Here is a 17,681-nt window from a genome sequence, read left to right as displayed (position 1 = left end):
TTAACTGAACTTGCCAACTAATTAGATTAATTGAACATGTCATTTAATTTTGGCCAGCAGAGCAACTTTGCCGTTAGTTTTTTAACGCCGTAAGCAAAAAGGATCCACTTAAACTGTTTTTGCGATAAGTAGGATGTTAGTGAACTTTTGAAAAAAAGGAGGACAACTTTGAACAGACTCTACAAAAAGAGGGACCAAAATAGGTATTAAACCTAGTTATTAATAAGATGACTTAATTGCAAGTATATTTTATATGTTATATAACATATTTTTCTTTTTTATTTTATATTCATATTTTTTATAATATTTATTGAAAGCACAATTTAAACTTTAACTCAAATTAAAATTAAGTATGTATTTTGAAATGATAAATAGATTTGTTCTATTTATTCTTATTTTATAAGAAATTTTTACATTATTGAATATGGATAATAGTTGGCTTTTTAAATTAAAGATGAGGATGGAGACATGTATATATTTGTGTTGTTTTTGTCTCGTAACGTGATATATATTTATTTTTATTATTTTCATAGTTGTCATTTTGAATTACATACTCATAATTTATTAACTTAACAATTTTTTTTTTCTATTGATCTAAGCTTCATTTCATATATAGAAAAAAAAATTGTCATGCCATTTTTTATTCTTTATCACAAGTGTTGTTCTCCTTTGGATTTTGTTTAATATTATAAAATTTACTCAAAATCTTTCGTATTGAATAATGCGAAAAAAGAAACAACAAAGAGTTAATTTGAAAATTATTATCAGAATTCAATTAATTTCAAAGATGTATAAGGAACTCATTAGTTAGGTATCATTTGAGAGTTTATAATTTTATTTAAAAATATATGGGAACAATTTACAATTCTATTTAGAAAATTTGGATGAGATGTTTTTCTTTATTCCCAAAAAAAAAATGTACTACATTAAATTTATATTATGATTTTGTTTGTCGTTGATAGGTATGTTTTTGTTAGAAAATATTATTTTTGTTGTTATTGGGGCATGTTTTTGTTAGAGGATTTTTTTTTATTGCAATGGTTCTCAATAGTAATTAGCCCATAAAAAATTATTTATTTGCATTGATCATACTTGAGAAAAGTTTGTGGCATTCTTTATTGACGCAAGAATTGCTACTGATTTCATCCTTCATATAAAAAAATAGATAATAATACTTTCAAAACGTTTTTTTTATACCATTTTATCACGGTCTAATGTTTATAATTATTATTATTGATTATGAAGTAATTATAAACTAACGTATTAAAATGTTATAAAAGGACGTAATAGTTAAAGCATCGTTATAAAAAAAAATATCATCAAATATACTTTGAAGCTTAATAATTCATACAAGAAGCAATAACATGAGAGTTCATAACAGAAGCAGCAAGAAAAGCAACAAGATTCACCTGATTCAACACTAGCACATGAGATCTGAAAGAAAATAAGATTTAAAAATCAACGAGGTCATTCTCCTTGTTGGTGAGGATAACAACGTCAGAGGTCGGGTAAGCAATACAGGTGAGAACAAATCCTGCTTCAAGTTGGTCGTCATCAAGGAAGCTATTGTCTGTCTGGTCCACTTTGCCAGACACAACTTTTCCAACACAGGAAGAACAGGCACCAGCCCTGCATGAATAGGGAAGGTCAAGGCCTTGTTCTTCTGCAGCATCAAGAATGTAATCTTCATCTGAGCATTTTATCTCTTTCTCTCCCTCTGGGGTGATCAGCTTCACCTTGTAAGTGGCCATGGCAGTCACACGACCACCTCGTCCTTCTTTCACACCAAACACGGCGTTGGCGTTTTCGAATGCCTTCATGCTTGACATGTTCACTGCTTGCTTCCTCAGGAAGGAGCTGTTCAACGCAGGGCCACACAGAGCTGCCATTCTCCTCTTTCTGTTCAAACTTATAAATATCTCTTCTTGCTGTTCTTGCTGCTTCTTTCCTTCTTCTTCTTTCTCTTCTTCTTCTCTCTGATACATAAATCAATGAAATGATGTGAAATCACATGCAACCTTATCTGCCACGTGTCACTCTTCTAGGCTTCAATCTACCTTTTATCACCACATGTATTATTAAGAGAATGAAAATGATTTTTAAAAATATTTTATTTTAGAAGTTTTTTAAAATGGTACGTGGCAACATGTGATATGGTCGCTTTCAAATATAAGTATTAATAAAATAGTAACACAATGGTTAAAAAACTGTTAAAAAAAAGTTGTTAATATATCATATTACTTACAAAAAATAATCTTTTTGACATACATGATTTTTTACATTAATTTGATACTATTTTTTTCTTTTTCGAAAAGCTATAAAAAATTATTTTTTCATAAAAATAATATCATGACACACTTTTACATTCATTTGACATAAGGTATAAAGGTAAAATAATCATAAAAGTATACACTTTTATATTTTTTCTAAAAAAAGTAAACAAGGATAGGGACAAATAACAAATTTAGGTGTGTCAAAAAATATTTTTTTTATAATCATTTTACTTGTGTTAAATGAATGTAAATATGTGTGATTGTATCTAGAGCTGTCAAAATGGGTTACCCGGCTCGGCCCATCACGGGTTAGTCACTTAGTGAGCCAACCCAACCTGACTCATTAATTAGCGAGTTAGAAAAATTTGAACCCGGCCCGACCCACCACGGTTTGGTGGGTAAACAGGTTGTCTAGCTCACTTAATTATAATCTTTTTATAAATAAAAAAAATTACAAACTTTTTATAATTTAAATCTAAACAAATTTCACTTCCAAATTTCACTTCCAAATTTCACTCCCAATTTTAATTAATTTTGAAAATAAGGAACTTAAATAATTTTTTCAAACAAAAACAAAATAATAAATATTTTTTTATAAAATTAAAATTAAATTTTAATAAAATAAAATTAGGTAGTTGGGTTAGTGGGCCAACCCGGCCCACCACAAGTTCAACTCGCATGAGTCATGTTTTCAAACTCATCCCGACTTAAACCCGTGATGAGCTTAGTTGGCCCGTGAGTTACGACCCATTTTTACTGTTCTAACTGTGTCATTACTCTATTATTACCATGTTTTCCTTCTGCTCACTTCAACTACTTCATAAATTCTTACTTCATCAGTAATAAAGATTAATTTGGAAACACTTTTATTACTTAAACAATCTTATTTCAACTATTTATTCCAGCTGTTTTACACTTCTCAAGTTGTTCAGTTTTCTTCAGGGTAAGGTTCAAGAAATATTCTTCCATTTATTCCCTTGCAAATTCAATATCTGTAAGCGGATTTCCATTGTTGACTATTTGCTCAGATAACTTTATAAGTCTTCCTTCTAACACTTGTGTTGCGGTACTACTGTGCAGCAGAAAAAAGTTTGAGGGGAGCCTTTGCTGTGATTTCTGGAACATGGAGAACTTCTTGAACCAAGAATCTGTTCAGGATGCATATCATATAATTAAGGACCTTTGAGTTTCCTTGAAGAAGTATGGACCTCAGTAAAAGTTCTTTTGAAGATGACAGTGTGTTAGGATCAAACAAGGAACAGCTACCTTAAAGATAACGCCAAGAAATCAAATGGAATTCCATGAAGAATTGAAGTACAAAATTGGTCAATTACTTGATCCAAATAGAGGAGTAAAGACAATGGATGAACTGATTTACAAGACATGGACCCTATGATATGTGGCTATATGAGTTGGGTCTATCCAAAACCTTAAGGCCCTTCGTACCGTCGTGCACTTTTAGGTCTATTGAGAGGGAGGTTCAGGGAGAGATATAAACACCAATAAGATTTAAGTCCAACCACATAAGGGATTGACACATTCTCTATCAAGAACCTTAAGTGAATAGATTAATGAATCTTTCATCTGTATACATATGGGGACTTAGACTCATATTTGCATTCCCAACATTGTGTTTTATGGGCTTGGCAGAGGAAGAATGTGAATATTTTGGGTATGTTTGTGAAACGTTCTTCTTAATGTGGAACTTGATGAACCCTCTATCTATGTTTTAGCGTTTGACATTTATGCATCTGCAGCATCAATGAGAAAGGATCTGTCTTCAAATGGTCTAACCTTATGCAGTTCACATGACTGATTCTGGCAATACTAGGGAAAAGTAAAAGGTAGAACAGAAAGAAAACACAAAAGTGTGAATATAACCATTTGCATTTGATTGACTTCATTCCTTAATTTTGGCAAGGAATTCAACTACAATGTTTTTCTTTTCTCTAATGCCTCCCATTCCATATCCTTAGCCTGCTTCAATTCTTTTATCACAAGTGGAATCTACCTAGTGCAGCAGACACAATCAGATATCATCTCTCATTTTTAAGTGATATGAAACTTAAAATTTTGGCCACACAATGCATGAAATCATCTTCTATAACAACTAAGATAAGAAGCTACAATGCAAGTCAGCATCAAGGCACAAAATTGCATGATAAGTTGCCGATCATAAAGCAAATGTTAAGAGATGACCGACTTGTAAAATGAGGTTTGTATCTATTTATATATTATATATTGATCTTATCTCTCGTCGACGTGGAACTTCCAATACAACAATGAAACATTATATATATAGTCAAATCCTGAGAAAATGGAACAAGACAGAAAAGAAAGGAAGAAACTGAATGAGTCAAGCAGTGGCAGTGAGTTCCTCCTCCTTGTGAGTGAGAATAACAACATCTGAAGTGGGGTAAGCGATGCAGGTGAGAACAAAGCCTTCACTCTCTTGAGTTTCATCAAGGAAACTACCATCTGTCTGGTCCACTTGGCCAGCCACAACTTTGCCAGCACAGCTAGAACAAGCACCAGCCCTGCACGAGTGAGGAAGATCAATGCCTATTTCCTCAGCATGGTCAAGAATGTAAGCATCATCTGGGCATTCAAATTCTTTGTCTCCTTGTAACTGGCCATGGCACTCACACGACCCTCACTTCCTCCTTTCACACCAAACATGGCGTTAGCGTTCGGGAATGCCTTCAGGACTGGCTGTTTCCAGAAGAATGAGGTGTTCAACACTGCCACATGAATCAACGCCATTCTCCTCTTGCTTGCAAAGTTGATGGATTTTTCTTGTTCTTTGGTGATAACGATAAGGAGCTTGTGATTACAACCATCACCAACTTCACATGCAACCCCACTGCCACGTGGCTTTATCACAACTGGTTCTCACGATTGTTATCACCATATCTTGGTCGCATGCAACCTCACGTACCTCAATCTGTGTGCCTCTGTTATCTCCACAGATTGTTCACAATCCAGGCTTCCACTTGAAAACTATCATCACATTGTTCTTCTATGCATATCTTATCCATTCATACTCTTCTTTTACGGCTTTTAAACATTAAAATATTGTTATTATACAATAAGTTCAAATACTTCAATGGCTGTGAATCTGTCATCTGCATTTTTTTAGTGGATTCTTTGCTACTACGAAAGATTTGAAATTACTTCTAACCTTTACTTGAATAACAGAACCTCGTTTTAACTCTTAGTTTATTTCATTTATCTCTCCCTTCACAAGTATGATATTTTAACTTGAATAAAAAAAAACCATTTTTAATAGTTACAAATCTTTGTTCCAACATCTTGGATTGATATATATAGAAAGGCTTATCAGATAGTAGTTTGTGTGGGATTTATCCATTTTCTTCTCTGCTAGATATATTCACTCTTTCACCCCAAAAAGAGAATGATAAAATCATAAATATAAAAATGTCGGGAGCGTGAAAACGTAAACAAGCAAGTATGTTTGAGTTGCACTTCTATCTGTTTTGCTTATAAATATTATATGTATTGTTAATTGAGCAATGGAAAACTTTTTTATTTTTTTGGTATTTGCACAGATTGATGTGTAAAACTGTGGTAGTATTTATTTTCATAAATTCATGAATCCAATCCCATAAAATGTTAAAACGGATAGAATGACAAGATCCAATTTGCGGTCATAAAAGGTAGTAATCAGTCATTGAAGGCCGGAAAGTGGAAAAGAAATTGCATGCAAAAACTGTAAGGAAAAGATTATTATAGTTAACAAAAAAACATGTTGAGGTGCTAATACAGGGGAAGTAATGAATTACATTACTGCATAACAAGCTACTTATCGTACGTAATAAAGCATAATGGGTGTGTCTATCCTCAGAAATGGCACGAGAGATAAAGAAAAGGCAGCACACATGATGGAGCTGGGAAAGGAAGAAACTTAATAAAGTAGAGGCAGCGATGATGATAAGATTTAAGCAACGAGGTCTTCCTCCTTGTGGGTTTCGATAACAAGATCGGAGGATGGGTAAGCAACGCAGGTGAGAACAAAGCCTTCACCAATTTGGTCGTCATCAAGGTAGTTACCGTCTGACTGGTCGACTTTGCCGGCGACAACTTTGCCGGCACAGGAAGAGCAAGAACCAGCCCTGCATGAGTAGGGAAGGTCAAGGCCTAGGTTCTCTGCAACATCAAGAATGTATTCATCATCTGGGCATTCGAACTCTTTCTCTCCCTCTGGGGTGATCAGCTTCACCTTGTAAGCGGCCATGGCAGTCACACGACCTCCACGTCCTCCTTCCACACCGAACATGGCGTTAGCGTTTGGGAATGACTTCAGGCTTGTGCTGATCACAGGCTGCTTCCTGAGAAAAGAGGTGTTCAACACAGAGCCACATAAAGCGGGTGCGGTGGCCATTTCCGTGTTTGAGTTTAGGAGTAGAAGGCTACTTTACCAACTCCTGATGCTCTGCTTCTTCTTAATGATAAGAAACAGGGAGAGAGCTTGTGGAAATAGTGTGGTTGCAACGAGCACCAACGTTAGCTGATATGCTACCAGTCGGCCACGTGGCTTTGCTTCATGCCTCAATCTATCTTATCTCTATCATCACCACTCGTTGTTCATGATGGTAGGTGGAATTATCCTCACCTCATAAATTATACTTTTCCATCATTTTAATCGATTTTTTTTCCATCAGTACTTTTACGGAGCCCTGTTTGCGGTCCTCAATGCAATGCTACTTCTGAGGTTGGCTACTTAGAAGTCGTGTATTGAAACCAACACCTTTAAATACACAATCAATTGGGAAAATTTGTTTATTTTTCACTCTAACCACATCTAATTTGACAGCTGAAAATGGTGTGCTTATGCTTAACACTGGAACCTCCAACGTAGCGGAAACGGAGCAAGATCTTTTGTCCCAAAAGCCATCGAGTATTTTTTTCTTTAATTCACGCTAAATTAGGTGAAACCACATTGAGTTAAAAACAACGTTGAATAACCTTTCGATTGGATAGTATATACATATATACACACACTAAATTTTTACTACTAACTTTTAAAATAAAAATTAATTGATTTCAATCCAAAATCAATTTCATTGGTACTCAATTTTGAAAGTGCTCCACTCAAACACTGAACATTTTATCCTTGCTGTGCTGCATTTTACAGCCCCAAGTTCTATAAAAAAAAAAAAAAAAAAAAAAAAAAAAAACTCTAAAAGAAACAGAAAACTACCAAATCAAAGCACCGTTAAGAAACCGAGTATGCAGATGCACAAAATGTTCATCCCATTTATTCATGGTTAAGTTCGTGTCTACACACCCCTTGACACGGGCAGAAATGCATGCAGCATAACAAGTAATGGAGAGGGGGAAAACGTCAATGACTTAAATGTCAAACAAGGAGAGTTATGCAGGCAAGTAGTTAGAAAGGATATTCAGATTTGATACAAAATTCAGAAGCACAAAATTCATTTCCGTGACTTCATCCCCTCTACGTACAATAGCTAAACCGTGTAGGGGAATCCGACATCAGTCCGTCAATAGGGCACCTATTTATAAAAGGATGAAAAAAGTAGAGCAACGAGTCTGATATTTTGCTAACTATCTAAATTATAAAGACCAATCCCTGCATTCTAATCAAGGCTTTTCAATCAAGTCAGGGGAAAAAAATCTCAGGGCTTCCCTAAAGAATACATGCCCTAATATAGAGAAAGAATACATCTCATCCTCAACCCTGTGAAACTTACTACCTGTAAACACTGCTTGGTCCCCACACATGACCAGAGGCCTCCTCGAAGAAATTTATTGTGTCCAGCAACAAACATATGGAACTGCTCTGGTCTCAGACTTCTAGAAAAGCCTTAATCACACTTGATGTTTCTGTAGATCCTCCTCACAAATAAATTCGAACCAAGATAACCTACAGCTCCTGCACATTTGGAGAAAAAATTTAAGCCAACTCAGGCGATAAGAACACACTAGCTTTTATATCTATATAATAAGTATTCAGAGAAGCCAAACAGAGATTACAATTAAACTGGAGACTTACCACAGAGAATTCCCAGTCCAAGACAGAACATCAAAGTGTATCCAAAATAAAAGCTGGTTTGGAAAAAGCCTGACATCTTCGTCTTCACATAGTAGTAGTATACTGAGTACAAATACACGTAAACAGCTGTTGAGGCAGCTGAAAAGAAAGAAGTCCATTGCCAGTGGTAGTTCTCAGCGTTTAACAAAAAGTATGTCCCCACAATTGTCACACAAACAGTAACAATGATAAGAATCAGAAAAACCAGTAGCATGAAGCCATATACATAGTACACCTGTTTGTCAAAGTGGAAGGGGAAAAACGCATAAGAAACATAGCATGTATTTACTCGACTATCACAGGAATATTAAGAGTTATCAGTTGAAAGACAATATATAGATATTTTTTGTTATAAAGAAATAACTACTTGTTCTAATAAAATATAAGTAAACCTTACACAAAACAAGGAAGAAAAAACAAAAACGCTTACTGCCAAAAGAAGTAATTGCATTTTAATTCACCTTGTAGTTCCAGAAGGAAGTGAACACAAAATACATCTCGATGAATATGCTGCCAAAGGGAAGCAGTCCTCCCATCAGAGAAACTACGGATGGTGTGAGGTACCACTTTTTCTCAGGAATGGGACGAGGAATGGTCTTCACACGGCATGGATTATTTGGAGCACCACTCCAGTTTCTTCCAACAACTGTACCAAGAAGTGCTAGAGGGAAAGAAATAAAAGCCCATATAACAAACACAACAACCATAGTACCAAAGGGGATGGCAGCTAGTGATCCATAGAATATAGCAACTGTGTTTAAAATAAAACCAATTCCAAAGCACATGAATGGGAACAGTGATGCTGTCAGGATCATGGATTTAATCCAACTTTTACCTGAAAATGACAGTTATAATCGTTCATGGAGAGATCAAGAGGCAACAGAAACACAGAGAACATGTGGTATAGTTCACTGCAAATTCTTACCCCCATTTCGTGAGTACATCCCCCCACTCACATAACCAGAAATGAAAGATGTGAGTGCATAGCATACAATGAAGGTCGTGACTATGGCTCCTCGTCTGCACAGTGAATGAACCTCACATAATAATGAAGGGAGAAGAAGTGGATAAAAAGTATAATCAGGGGGGAAACTAAAGGAATGTCTAGTTATTAACATTTAACTCCACTTTTTAAGCAATCACACTATTATTAACAAAATCATTTTTCAGATCAATATTACAGTTAGTTTAAGGTTATTGACTTACCCAACATACAACATCCCAACAATAGCCAACAAGATGACGAGAAGAACCAGCAATGCAAGCTGAGCGCCTGTGCCAACAACAGCTGAAAGAATAACCAAACTACGAGGAGGCCTAAAAACATCACCATGCACGAGTTTCCAGCCAGATTCTTCACTAACATCTCGTTCCTGGAAGTATTTCGGGGTTGCACAAGAATTGACATCAGAAGCAAAATGAATTTTCCAGGAAAGCCATCCTATGTTCCACGTTTTAAAAATAATAACGATAACAATAGTAGTAAAAGACAAACATCCAGAATTTCTCACCAAAGTTTCCAAATCATCATCTTCCCGAGCATACTTTGCATAGTCATTTCTCAAAGTTCGCATTAATATCATTGACACCAATCCAGTAAGGAAGATGACCATCATAAAAGAATTAAAAATGGAGAACCAGTGAATCTACAGAAAGAAAAAGGATCAAAGCTCTCTCAGTGACATGGCTAATATAGGATCCACACGAATCAACACATAGCCGGCAATCAACAATAAACACCGCTTCAATCTAAAATACAAATCTAGCAGCAATTATTTTCACCTGATGCTCAAAGAATGGATAGTCCAAGTATACATCAAATCGCCGTGCAAAAGTGACATTTGTAGGAGTCCATTTCACAGAATATGTGAAGTCCAGAGATTTTCCTACTTCCAGAGGCCTTGGGTTGTCATGAGTAAGATTAACATGGATGATCTGCAATAAATGACCTAAGTGTGCACTCTATAAATCCCAAAACAGAAAAAGATGGCAAAGATACTTAAATAACTTCTGACCTGGTCTTTATTGTATTGAATATTGATGTTTTTGTGAGCATAAAGTACGTGCTTGCCATTATCACCGTTCTTATCAGGATGTAGCTCCCCAACATACCCTTAAACATGAATAAAATAATCTTATACTATGATCAACGAATGAAATGATAGATCAAATAAAGAGAAAGTAGGCATACCCCACAATGGAAGATCATCTGAACTTGTGTTTAGCACATCAACGACCAACAAATAGAACAACCAAGGAAAGAAAGAATGCCAAGAGTAAGTTATTCAGAAAATCAATAAAATTATGAATAAAAACGAAACAAATATGGGCCAACCCATGAAACCAATCCTAATTCACACCATTACACCTATCAAGATAATATAATATCAATTGTCTACCATTCGCTATTGAAAAATACTTAGTTTATAAATTTAAACACAACATTTATATTTTTTGGGAATCGGCCATTTGCAAGTGCAAGGTAAAGCTGCCTACGACAAACCTATACAGAGTAGGGCAAACCATCACTAGACCCCACACATATTTTAGGAGGAGGTCTACCACACCAAGATTCCCTTACCCCTTTTTTTACGTCCAGCAATTATAATATCAGTCAAGTCAAGAATGCTTAAGCAATAACTTCACAAGAAGAATTCTTAACTTCATCCTTCTTTCAGCTTTGATAACTATGTACATCATGAAACACCCAGCCTCATGGACTTGTCGTCGTAGTTATAGAAGGATCAAAATTGGACAAGACACTGCTCTTCCAGGCTCAAGCATTCCAAATTCAGTCAATGTGTCACCATGGATAATATCTAAAATGTATGCCTCATTGTTTATACATTATAATTTATATTCCCACACAATGAAATGTTGTAACTGGTCATGATTCATGAATAATTCCCGTCAATACAAATGACAAAATATTTAATATCAATGCCTGTTAATTTTAAAATATTCGCATGACATCACAATGCCACAAAAGTTACAGACAAAGTCATAAGTTAAATCCATTCTTCAATTTTAAAGGAATCTGACAAATCATTTTCAGCCAAGACTAAAGCATGCATGCAATAACTTAATATAAAACCCAAGCTACAAGCCTCCCTTCCCTGTCACCGTTGAACTAGTCTTCTGAGACTCTCAAAACCAATGTTGACGACATGATTTCTCGTATCATTAACAACTAAAATCTATTGTTGGCAACTTCCAGTGGCATTTTCCCTGAAATTAGTTTGAAGACTGTATCCTACTAGTTACAGAAGTTGATAGGATAACTAAGAGTTAAGGGCTATATTGTGCATATTATTTAGCCCAGCCGTTTTAGTTTATGCAAGGGCAAAATACCAAAATAAAAAATGTTGCCAGTGCCTAGAATTTCTTGACCATATATAAAAATGCATTTATTCCAACAATTCTATAGTAATATGTGAAAGAAAGAAACGTAGCAACATACCCATGAAGAATTCAAACCAGTAATTATTCTCAATTGCATCCTTGAAATGTTTAACATTTGCTTCGTTAAGCTCCAGACGGCAAAAGGTGGTCTTTTCCACGTTTCCTTAATTAAAATTTGAGAAAAGAAACCTTTTATTTAGAGACAGTTTGTCTACTGATAGGTCTTACGAAATAAATAGGATGAAAGAAGCCTACATACCTAGGAACTTTATCTCAAGTTGACTGTCAATGAGTTCATTGCCACCCAAGACCTCACCAAGACCACCCCATTTGTGAGCAGGATCACCAGGTGGACGGCAAAATGGTAGGCTGTAATAATTGTACGTTTCTTGTGGATTGTTGTAAGGACCCACTTTGTTCACCCAAAGGATAACATGATCCTCTGGTTGATACTGCAGCAAAATGCAATACAAGTTTAAAACAGGTAGCCACTGATGGCCGGAAGCTACTAACAAGAGAAACATATTTTATCTTTACTCCTAGCTTAAGGAAATGAGGACGGATCCAGTGATAAAATGATTCAGATGTCAAATGCTTAAAGTCATTTAGAAGAAAATATATGTTAAGTGCACCAACTACCACTTTCAGGAATGGGTAACCATTGATTGATTTGTTATGAGTTTAATACGAAGCTCAAATACGACAAACCAAAATTACTCCCAGTCAAAATCCGATCCACCATTGACAAGCTTCCGCCATAGGGAAGCTCCTAACGTCCAGAGAGGCAGAAGCTCCTATGCACTAAACAGTTTTCAACCGAATTTCCCATCGCATAGGTAAGTCCATCATTTCAGCCTTTAAAATTCTAAAAACTTGCTAGTAGACAGCACAAAACACTCTCTTTGTGCTTTGGTCGAGCATTTGCAAATTATAATTTTGTTAGATTTGATTTTGAAGTGGAGTGATTTGGGTTTGGAAGTTTCGTTCTAAAAGAAAGTCACCAGTAAGATTCAATATAAAATTTTCGATCCGACAGAGAAAAGGTACATAAATTTGCTTCAACTAAAAGTCACTTCCGAACTCGGGCTCTCCCATGCAAAATCAAACACGCAAACATTTACCAAAAGTCAACTTAGTTAATATTTCAGCGTGACATTGGATGCCGCAGAGTAAAACTAAACAAACACATAAGAAAAAACTTCAAAAACACCGGTGTTGCAATTTTCAAGTGAATAAAAGGGATAGACAAAAAGAAATCAAAATTTGCAATACTAACACGATTGTCAACAAAAGAGTGGGCAACAACTATAAAGCTTGCACGTTGAGATTGTGCATGAAAACTAACAACAAAGCATCCCCTCAGCGTTCAACATCATCCGCACGGGTTTCTTACATTCACTTAATGCGGAGTCCAATGAAAGGGAAAGATCCTAAATACTTTGAATTCCAATCAGAGCGCATATCACGAATTAATAACAGAACACGGAAGAGTTGAAATCGCAATCCAATAACATCGAAAACGAAAATGTGAATTATTATTAGGGATGCATAACGGAGAGGAGTGAGGAAACAGCTGAGATCTAAAGCCAGTAAAACATAAAAGCGAAAAAACACGAAGCTGAAAAAATGAAAGCGAAATTAAAAGGTAGATAGATCTAATCGGAAAATGAAGGAAAATTGGATCGAGAGATGAAATCGGAGAACCTTACCCTGTGATCTGACTCGGAAGCGAACGCCGGAGAGAGGAAGAGAGGGAGAAGGAGGAGGAAGGAGAATCTGAAGAAGATGAACATGGCGGATCTCAGAGCAGAAGAAAAGAGAGAGAATAGAAACACGACCAGGACTTGCCCTTGAAGGATTGAGACTCTCTCTCTTTCTCTCTGTGCCACTGATTACTAATATTAATTTTTACCTTCAATCTAACCAACCTTCCAATTTTTTTCTTCTTACGCTACAGGAAAACAAAATATATTTTTTAGATATTTATTTTATTAATGCAATATATGTATAACATTTTAATTTTAATTTTAATATGACTGGGAAAATAGTTAGCTAAAAAAAATAGTGCATGAAGAAAAATATTAAATTTTAAAATGGATAAAAATAAATGGTTTTTCATTTTATAATATAAGAATAGACAGCATTAAATTATACTATTAGTAATGGTAATATTTTGCAACTATTTTTTTTTTCAACTATTGTATTTTACTATTTTAGTTGTTAACTTCCTTTTGGCAATTAAGTTGTGAAGTGTTATTTTAAGATCTAAATTCAATTCTGACAGTTGGATCCTCTCTGGTACAATTTTATTTTATTTTTTTAAACATTGACTGATGAAATATTTGAAGGACAAAAACCTGTAACATTATTATTATTATTATTATTATTATTATTATTATTATTATTATTATTATTATAATAAAGGATTCAATTTGGTGCAATTAGTTAGAATCTATAATAGAAAATTACACTTGTATGTCATATTTGAAGAACTTAATTAACATAATTAAAATTTAAAATATAAAAACTGTATGTAATTAAGTTTGGTTATTATTATTAATAGAAAATTCAATATCGAAAACTTGGACGGTAGATTGAACTGGGCTTTTGCAGTATATAGTGTGTTGTTTTGCTTATTGCACTTGCATAATTATTGTATCCATCCTCGGTTTTTAAATAATTATTTTACCTTTCGTGTCTATTTCAATGGCTACTTCTAATTTTTTTTGTTAAATCTTTTCAAACTTTTCCAAAACATATGACATGTTTTAAAAACTGTTTAAGATAAAACATATGTCTAAAATTTTAAAAAGATTATTTTCAAAATATTTTCAAATACAATTTGAAAGGTAAATAAAAAGTCATAAAAACTGATATATTATCTCACAAATTTTAGTCTTAAAATTTAGTAAATAAATATAATTGATTCATACAATTTTAAAATTATTTTTAATTAAAAATCAATATTTTTCATCATTTCAACATTTTATTAACTTTAATTAGTAAAAAAAAAACATAAAATATTTTTAGATAACGCAAGTCTGACTTGGTGAAAAATAGATATTTGAAATTATTCACTTTATTATTTGTGTAATGTAATATATTTATCAATTTTGTAATAACAAACCTTATCTTACAAATAAATTTTTTTAAACTTTACCTAAACAGAATTTATTTATTATTTAATATTATTAGATTACCTATTAATATTTTGTTTCATATTCAATATACACATCTTTTAACATAATTAAAAATAAAAACCAACACATGATACAAATCTCCTTGCAAGTCAAATTGATAAATTTGATTTTGAACTAACATACTTATAAAAAAAGATTTGCACTATATGTAATGTGAATTTCTCTTATTAAGATCCATTATTTAACACATACTTATAAAATGAAATTTATACTATCAATTTCTCTTATTTTTAGTTAAAATAGAGAATATTTTCAACTCTTAATCAGTCTTACCCAATTACTGACCATTTTCATTTCAAAATTTCATACCCTTCTTTATTACTTTAGTTTATCAATGATTTCTTCCACCGTCAAGTCTTTCCAACAATTCTCAATTTCAGTCTCTGCTCACATCTTTGTTGATAATAAGTATAACTCTGACATTGTGAGTGTTTGAGAAAAGAGAGAAAACAAGAACTCCAGATAAAGGTGAAAAAATGTGAATGAATTTAAGTAAAAAGTGTTTTGGGTTACAACAGAAGCAAACTATATATACAAAGAAAAAGGAAAAATAGAAAAACAAACTATTCAAAAATATTATAACACTACAATCGAACGGTTTCCATGTTTCCACCGTTCGGTAGTATAAAGTCGTTTGGCAACCTCATGCCTATAACCGTTCAGTAGCCTTCAGCCATTCTTCCATCAATCATTCGGGAGCTTGGTAACATTACTGTCTACAACAGTTCGGTAGTATAAAGCCGCTTGGCAACCTCATGCCTATAACTGTTCGGTAACCTTTAATCATTCTATTATCAGCCGTTCGAGAGCTTGGTAACCTTACTATCTACAACCGTTTGATACTCTACATCTCTCTTACCGCTCGGCATGTTCCTACTTTCTACCATTCGGTAACAACGGAAGAAACGATATGTAAAGATCTCTATCAGACATGGATAAACTGAAAACATGATGCAAAGAGAGGTGTAAGAGACAAGAAAAACTTAATTATTTAAAAAATAATATATATTATACATTTCGATACGGTAATAGTGTCAATAGTGCCATTAAGAAGGCCTATCATTATTGAATATAATAATCTAAATATTTTGTTAATATAAATAGATAATTAGATTTAAAGGGAATTAAATTGTAATTAGGCTAAACATAATTAAACGGTCATGGGAAAAACAATAAATGAGTCAAATATATGGTTAAGACTTTTATTATGTATTTACTGTAGCATTAACTATTTCAATTAATTAAACTTATGTTGACTTAGCATAGTACCTTTAACTGGCTGGTATTATTGGATCAGTGAGTAAACAAATTACCTTCTACGAATTAAATTAAATTGTTTTAAGTAAACTTTTGAAATACAATAAAAGACAATTTATCTGTACCGGTAAGATAATTATTATAATAATAATATAAAAGCTAAAAGTATTAACAAAGCTCTCAGATCAAGTTAACAGTAATAAGTTATTAAATAATAATATTATGACACATTTTACGTTCACTTAACATAAATTATAAGAATAAAATAATTAAAAAAATATAAATTTTTGTATTACTTTAAAAAGAAAAAAAAGTAAAAAAAAATAAAAATAATGTACCGACCGGTCCTCCTAACACATAGACCGAGCGAGCGGTTAAACCAATGCCACCCACCCAGGTCACAATCATGACCGAGCGTCCAAACTAACGTTGTCCGAGCCGACATAGACCGAACGGTCCTCCAAGGTCGTCCATCCAGGTCGACCATCAAGAACGAGCGGCCCGCCAAGGTCGTCCATCCAGGCCGACCGACCGAGTGTCCATCGTGACCGATCACCCTGCTGACCGGCCGTCACGACCGTCCCTCCCAGGTTGACATCATTGGTCGGTCACCCTGCTGACCGGCCGTCACGACCGTCCCTCCCAGGTTGACATCCTCGACCGGTCACCCTGCTAACCGACCGTCACGACCGTCATTCACTATGTCGACTACGCGATTAAATACTAATGACTCGTTAAAGCCCTTAGTGAAGAATAAGGTATGATTGGGCCGTTTTCAGGCCCACAAAAGGTAAAAGCCCATTACAATCAGTATAAATAAATGTCTCAGGTATGATTTCAGGACGATTTCCTTACGATGCAATATATACATGCATCACATACCGCTCTGTCATATTACTGACTTGAGCGTTGGAGTGCCTTTGACAGGTACCCGACCGCCCGACTTGGAGTAGGAGGACGACCACCGGGAGTGCATAGGGAGAAACCCGTCTGGCCTCCAACCTAGAGCGTGGAGCAGCGTCAGTCCGTCACTATACCGTCCGCCACACGTATGGCCCGACCTTCTTCAGTTCGTGGGATTCAGTTTTCGTCAACTTCTAGTGCCCCAAGCGCCAGAGCCGCTCGATCTGCTTCAGCTGGTGAGAAAGCATCCGCCCGGTCCATAGCAGCTTCATCGTTCGTTCGCCAGCCTTTACTGTTCGTGATCGTCTACCCGATCTTCGACAAATTTGTGTGTTTTAACAGGATCCCTCCGAATCCGGTCGAAACAGATAATATCAAAGAATGTAGGATATTTAAACGTATAAAAAAAACATTTATTTATAAGTTATTATTACACTGGTGTAATAGTAACAATGAACAAAACAAGAGCAATAGTCCCCCAATATCAAAATGATAACAAGTCAACAACTGTGGATTGAGAAACGTGACCGAAAAACTTTTCTAAAAAATAACTTGGATTAAATCAAGTAA

The 17,681-nt window shown here is 34.6% G+C and overlaps 3 protein-coding genes and 1 pseudogene across 3 annotated transcripts; all 4 read right to left on the bottom strand.

Annotated features, from left to right (window-relative positions):
- Positions 1-1,301: 1,301 nt before the first annotated feature.
- On the bottom strand, positions 1,302-2,017 carry LOC108342331 (ferredoxin, leaf L-A). Its single transcript, XM_017580089.2, has one exon. The coding sequence runs from the start codon at positions 1,983-1,985 to the stop codon at positions 1,452-1,454; it is 534 nt and encodes a 177-aa protein (XP_017435578.1). The 5' UTR covers positions 1,986-2,017; the 3' UTR covers positions 1,302-1,451.
- A 2,459-nt stretch (positions 2,018-4,476) lies between these two features.
- On the bottom strand, positions 4,477-5,418 carry LOC108342303 (ferredoxin-like; annotated as a pseudogene).
- Positions 5,419-6,006: 588 nt separating this feature from the next.
- On the bottom strand, positions 6,007-6,981 carry LOC108341821 (ferredoxin). Its single transcript, XM_017579473.2, has one exon. It carries the CDS (start codon positions 6,673-6,675, stop codon positions 6,232-6,234), a length of 444 nt encoding a protein of 147 aa, XP_017434962.1. The 5' UTR covers positions 6,676-6,981; the 3' UTR covers positions 6,007-6,231.
- Positions 6,982-7,680: 699 nt separating this feature from the next.
- Positions 7,681-13,698, bottom strand: LOC108342977 (transmembrane 9 superfamily member 1). Its single transcript, XM_017580936.2, has 12 exons — positions 13,461-13,698; positions 12,011-12,203; positions 11,810-11,914; positions 10,541-10,558; positions 10,365-10,462; positions 10,132-10,284; positions 9,861-9,995; positions 9,556-9,722; positions 9,275-9,369; positions 8,811-9,184; positions 8,311-8,584; positions 7,681-8,190 (listed from the first exon to the last, which is right to left on the bottom strand). Exons 1-12 carry the CDS (start codon positions 13,542-13,544, stop codon positions 8,123-8,125), a joined length of 1,764 nt encoding a protein of 587 aa, XP_017436425.1. The 5' UTR covers positions 13,545-13,698; the 3' UTR covers positions 7,681-8,122.
- Between the last annotated feature and the right edge of the window lie 3,983 nt (positions 13,699-17,681).

Source organism: Vigna angularis, chromosome 6, assembly GCF_016808095.1.
Source record: "Vigna angularis cultivar LongXiaoDou No.4 chromosome 6, ASM1680809v1, whole genome shotgun sequence".
Lineage (NCBI taxonomy): Eukaryota > Viridiplantae > Streptophyta > Magnoliopsida > Fabales > Fabaceae > Vigna > Vigna angularis.
The sequence above is the reverse complement of the archived record's forward strand: the minus strand, read 5'-3'. Positions and strand labels throughout refer to the sequence as shown.

What these genes read in the sequence shown, in the direction of transcription:
- LOC108342331 (XM_017580089.2), bottom strand. Translation starts at nt 1,985, where the DNA reads ATGTATCAGAGAGAAGAAGAAGAGAAAGAAGAAGAAGGAAAGAAGCAG.
- LOC108341821 (XM_017579473.2), bottom strand. Translation starts at nt 6,675, where the DNA reads ATGGCCACCGCACCCGCTTTATGTGGCTCTGTGTTGAACACCTCTTTT.
- LOC108342977 (XM_017580936.2), bottom strand. Translation starts at nt 13,544, where the DNA reads ATGTTCATCTTCTTCAGATTCTCCTTCCTCCTCCTTCTCCCTCTCTTC. An exon ending in ACTTGAGATAAAGTTCCTAG is followed by an intron (nt 11,915 to 12,010) that starts GTATGTAGGCTT and finishes ATTTTAATTAAG; the next exon opens with GAAACGTGGAAAAGACCACC. An exon ending in ATCCATTCTTTGAGCATCAG is followed by an intron (nt 9,996 to 10,131) that starts GTGAAAATAATT and finishes TTCTTTCTGTAG; the next exon opens with ATTCACTGGTTCTCCATTTT.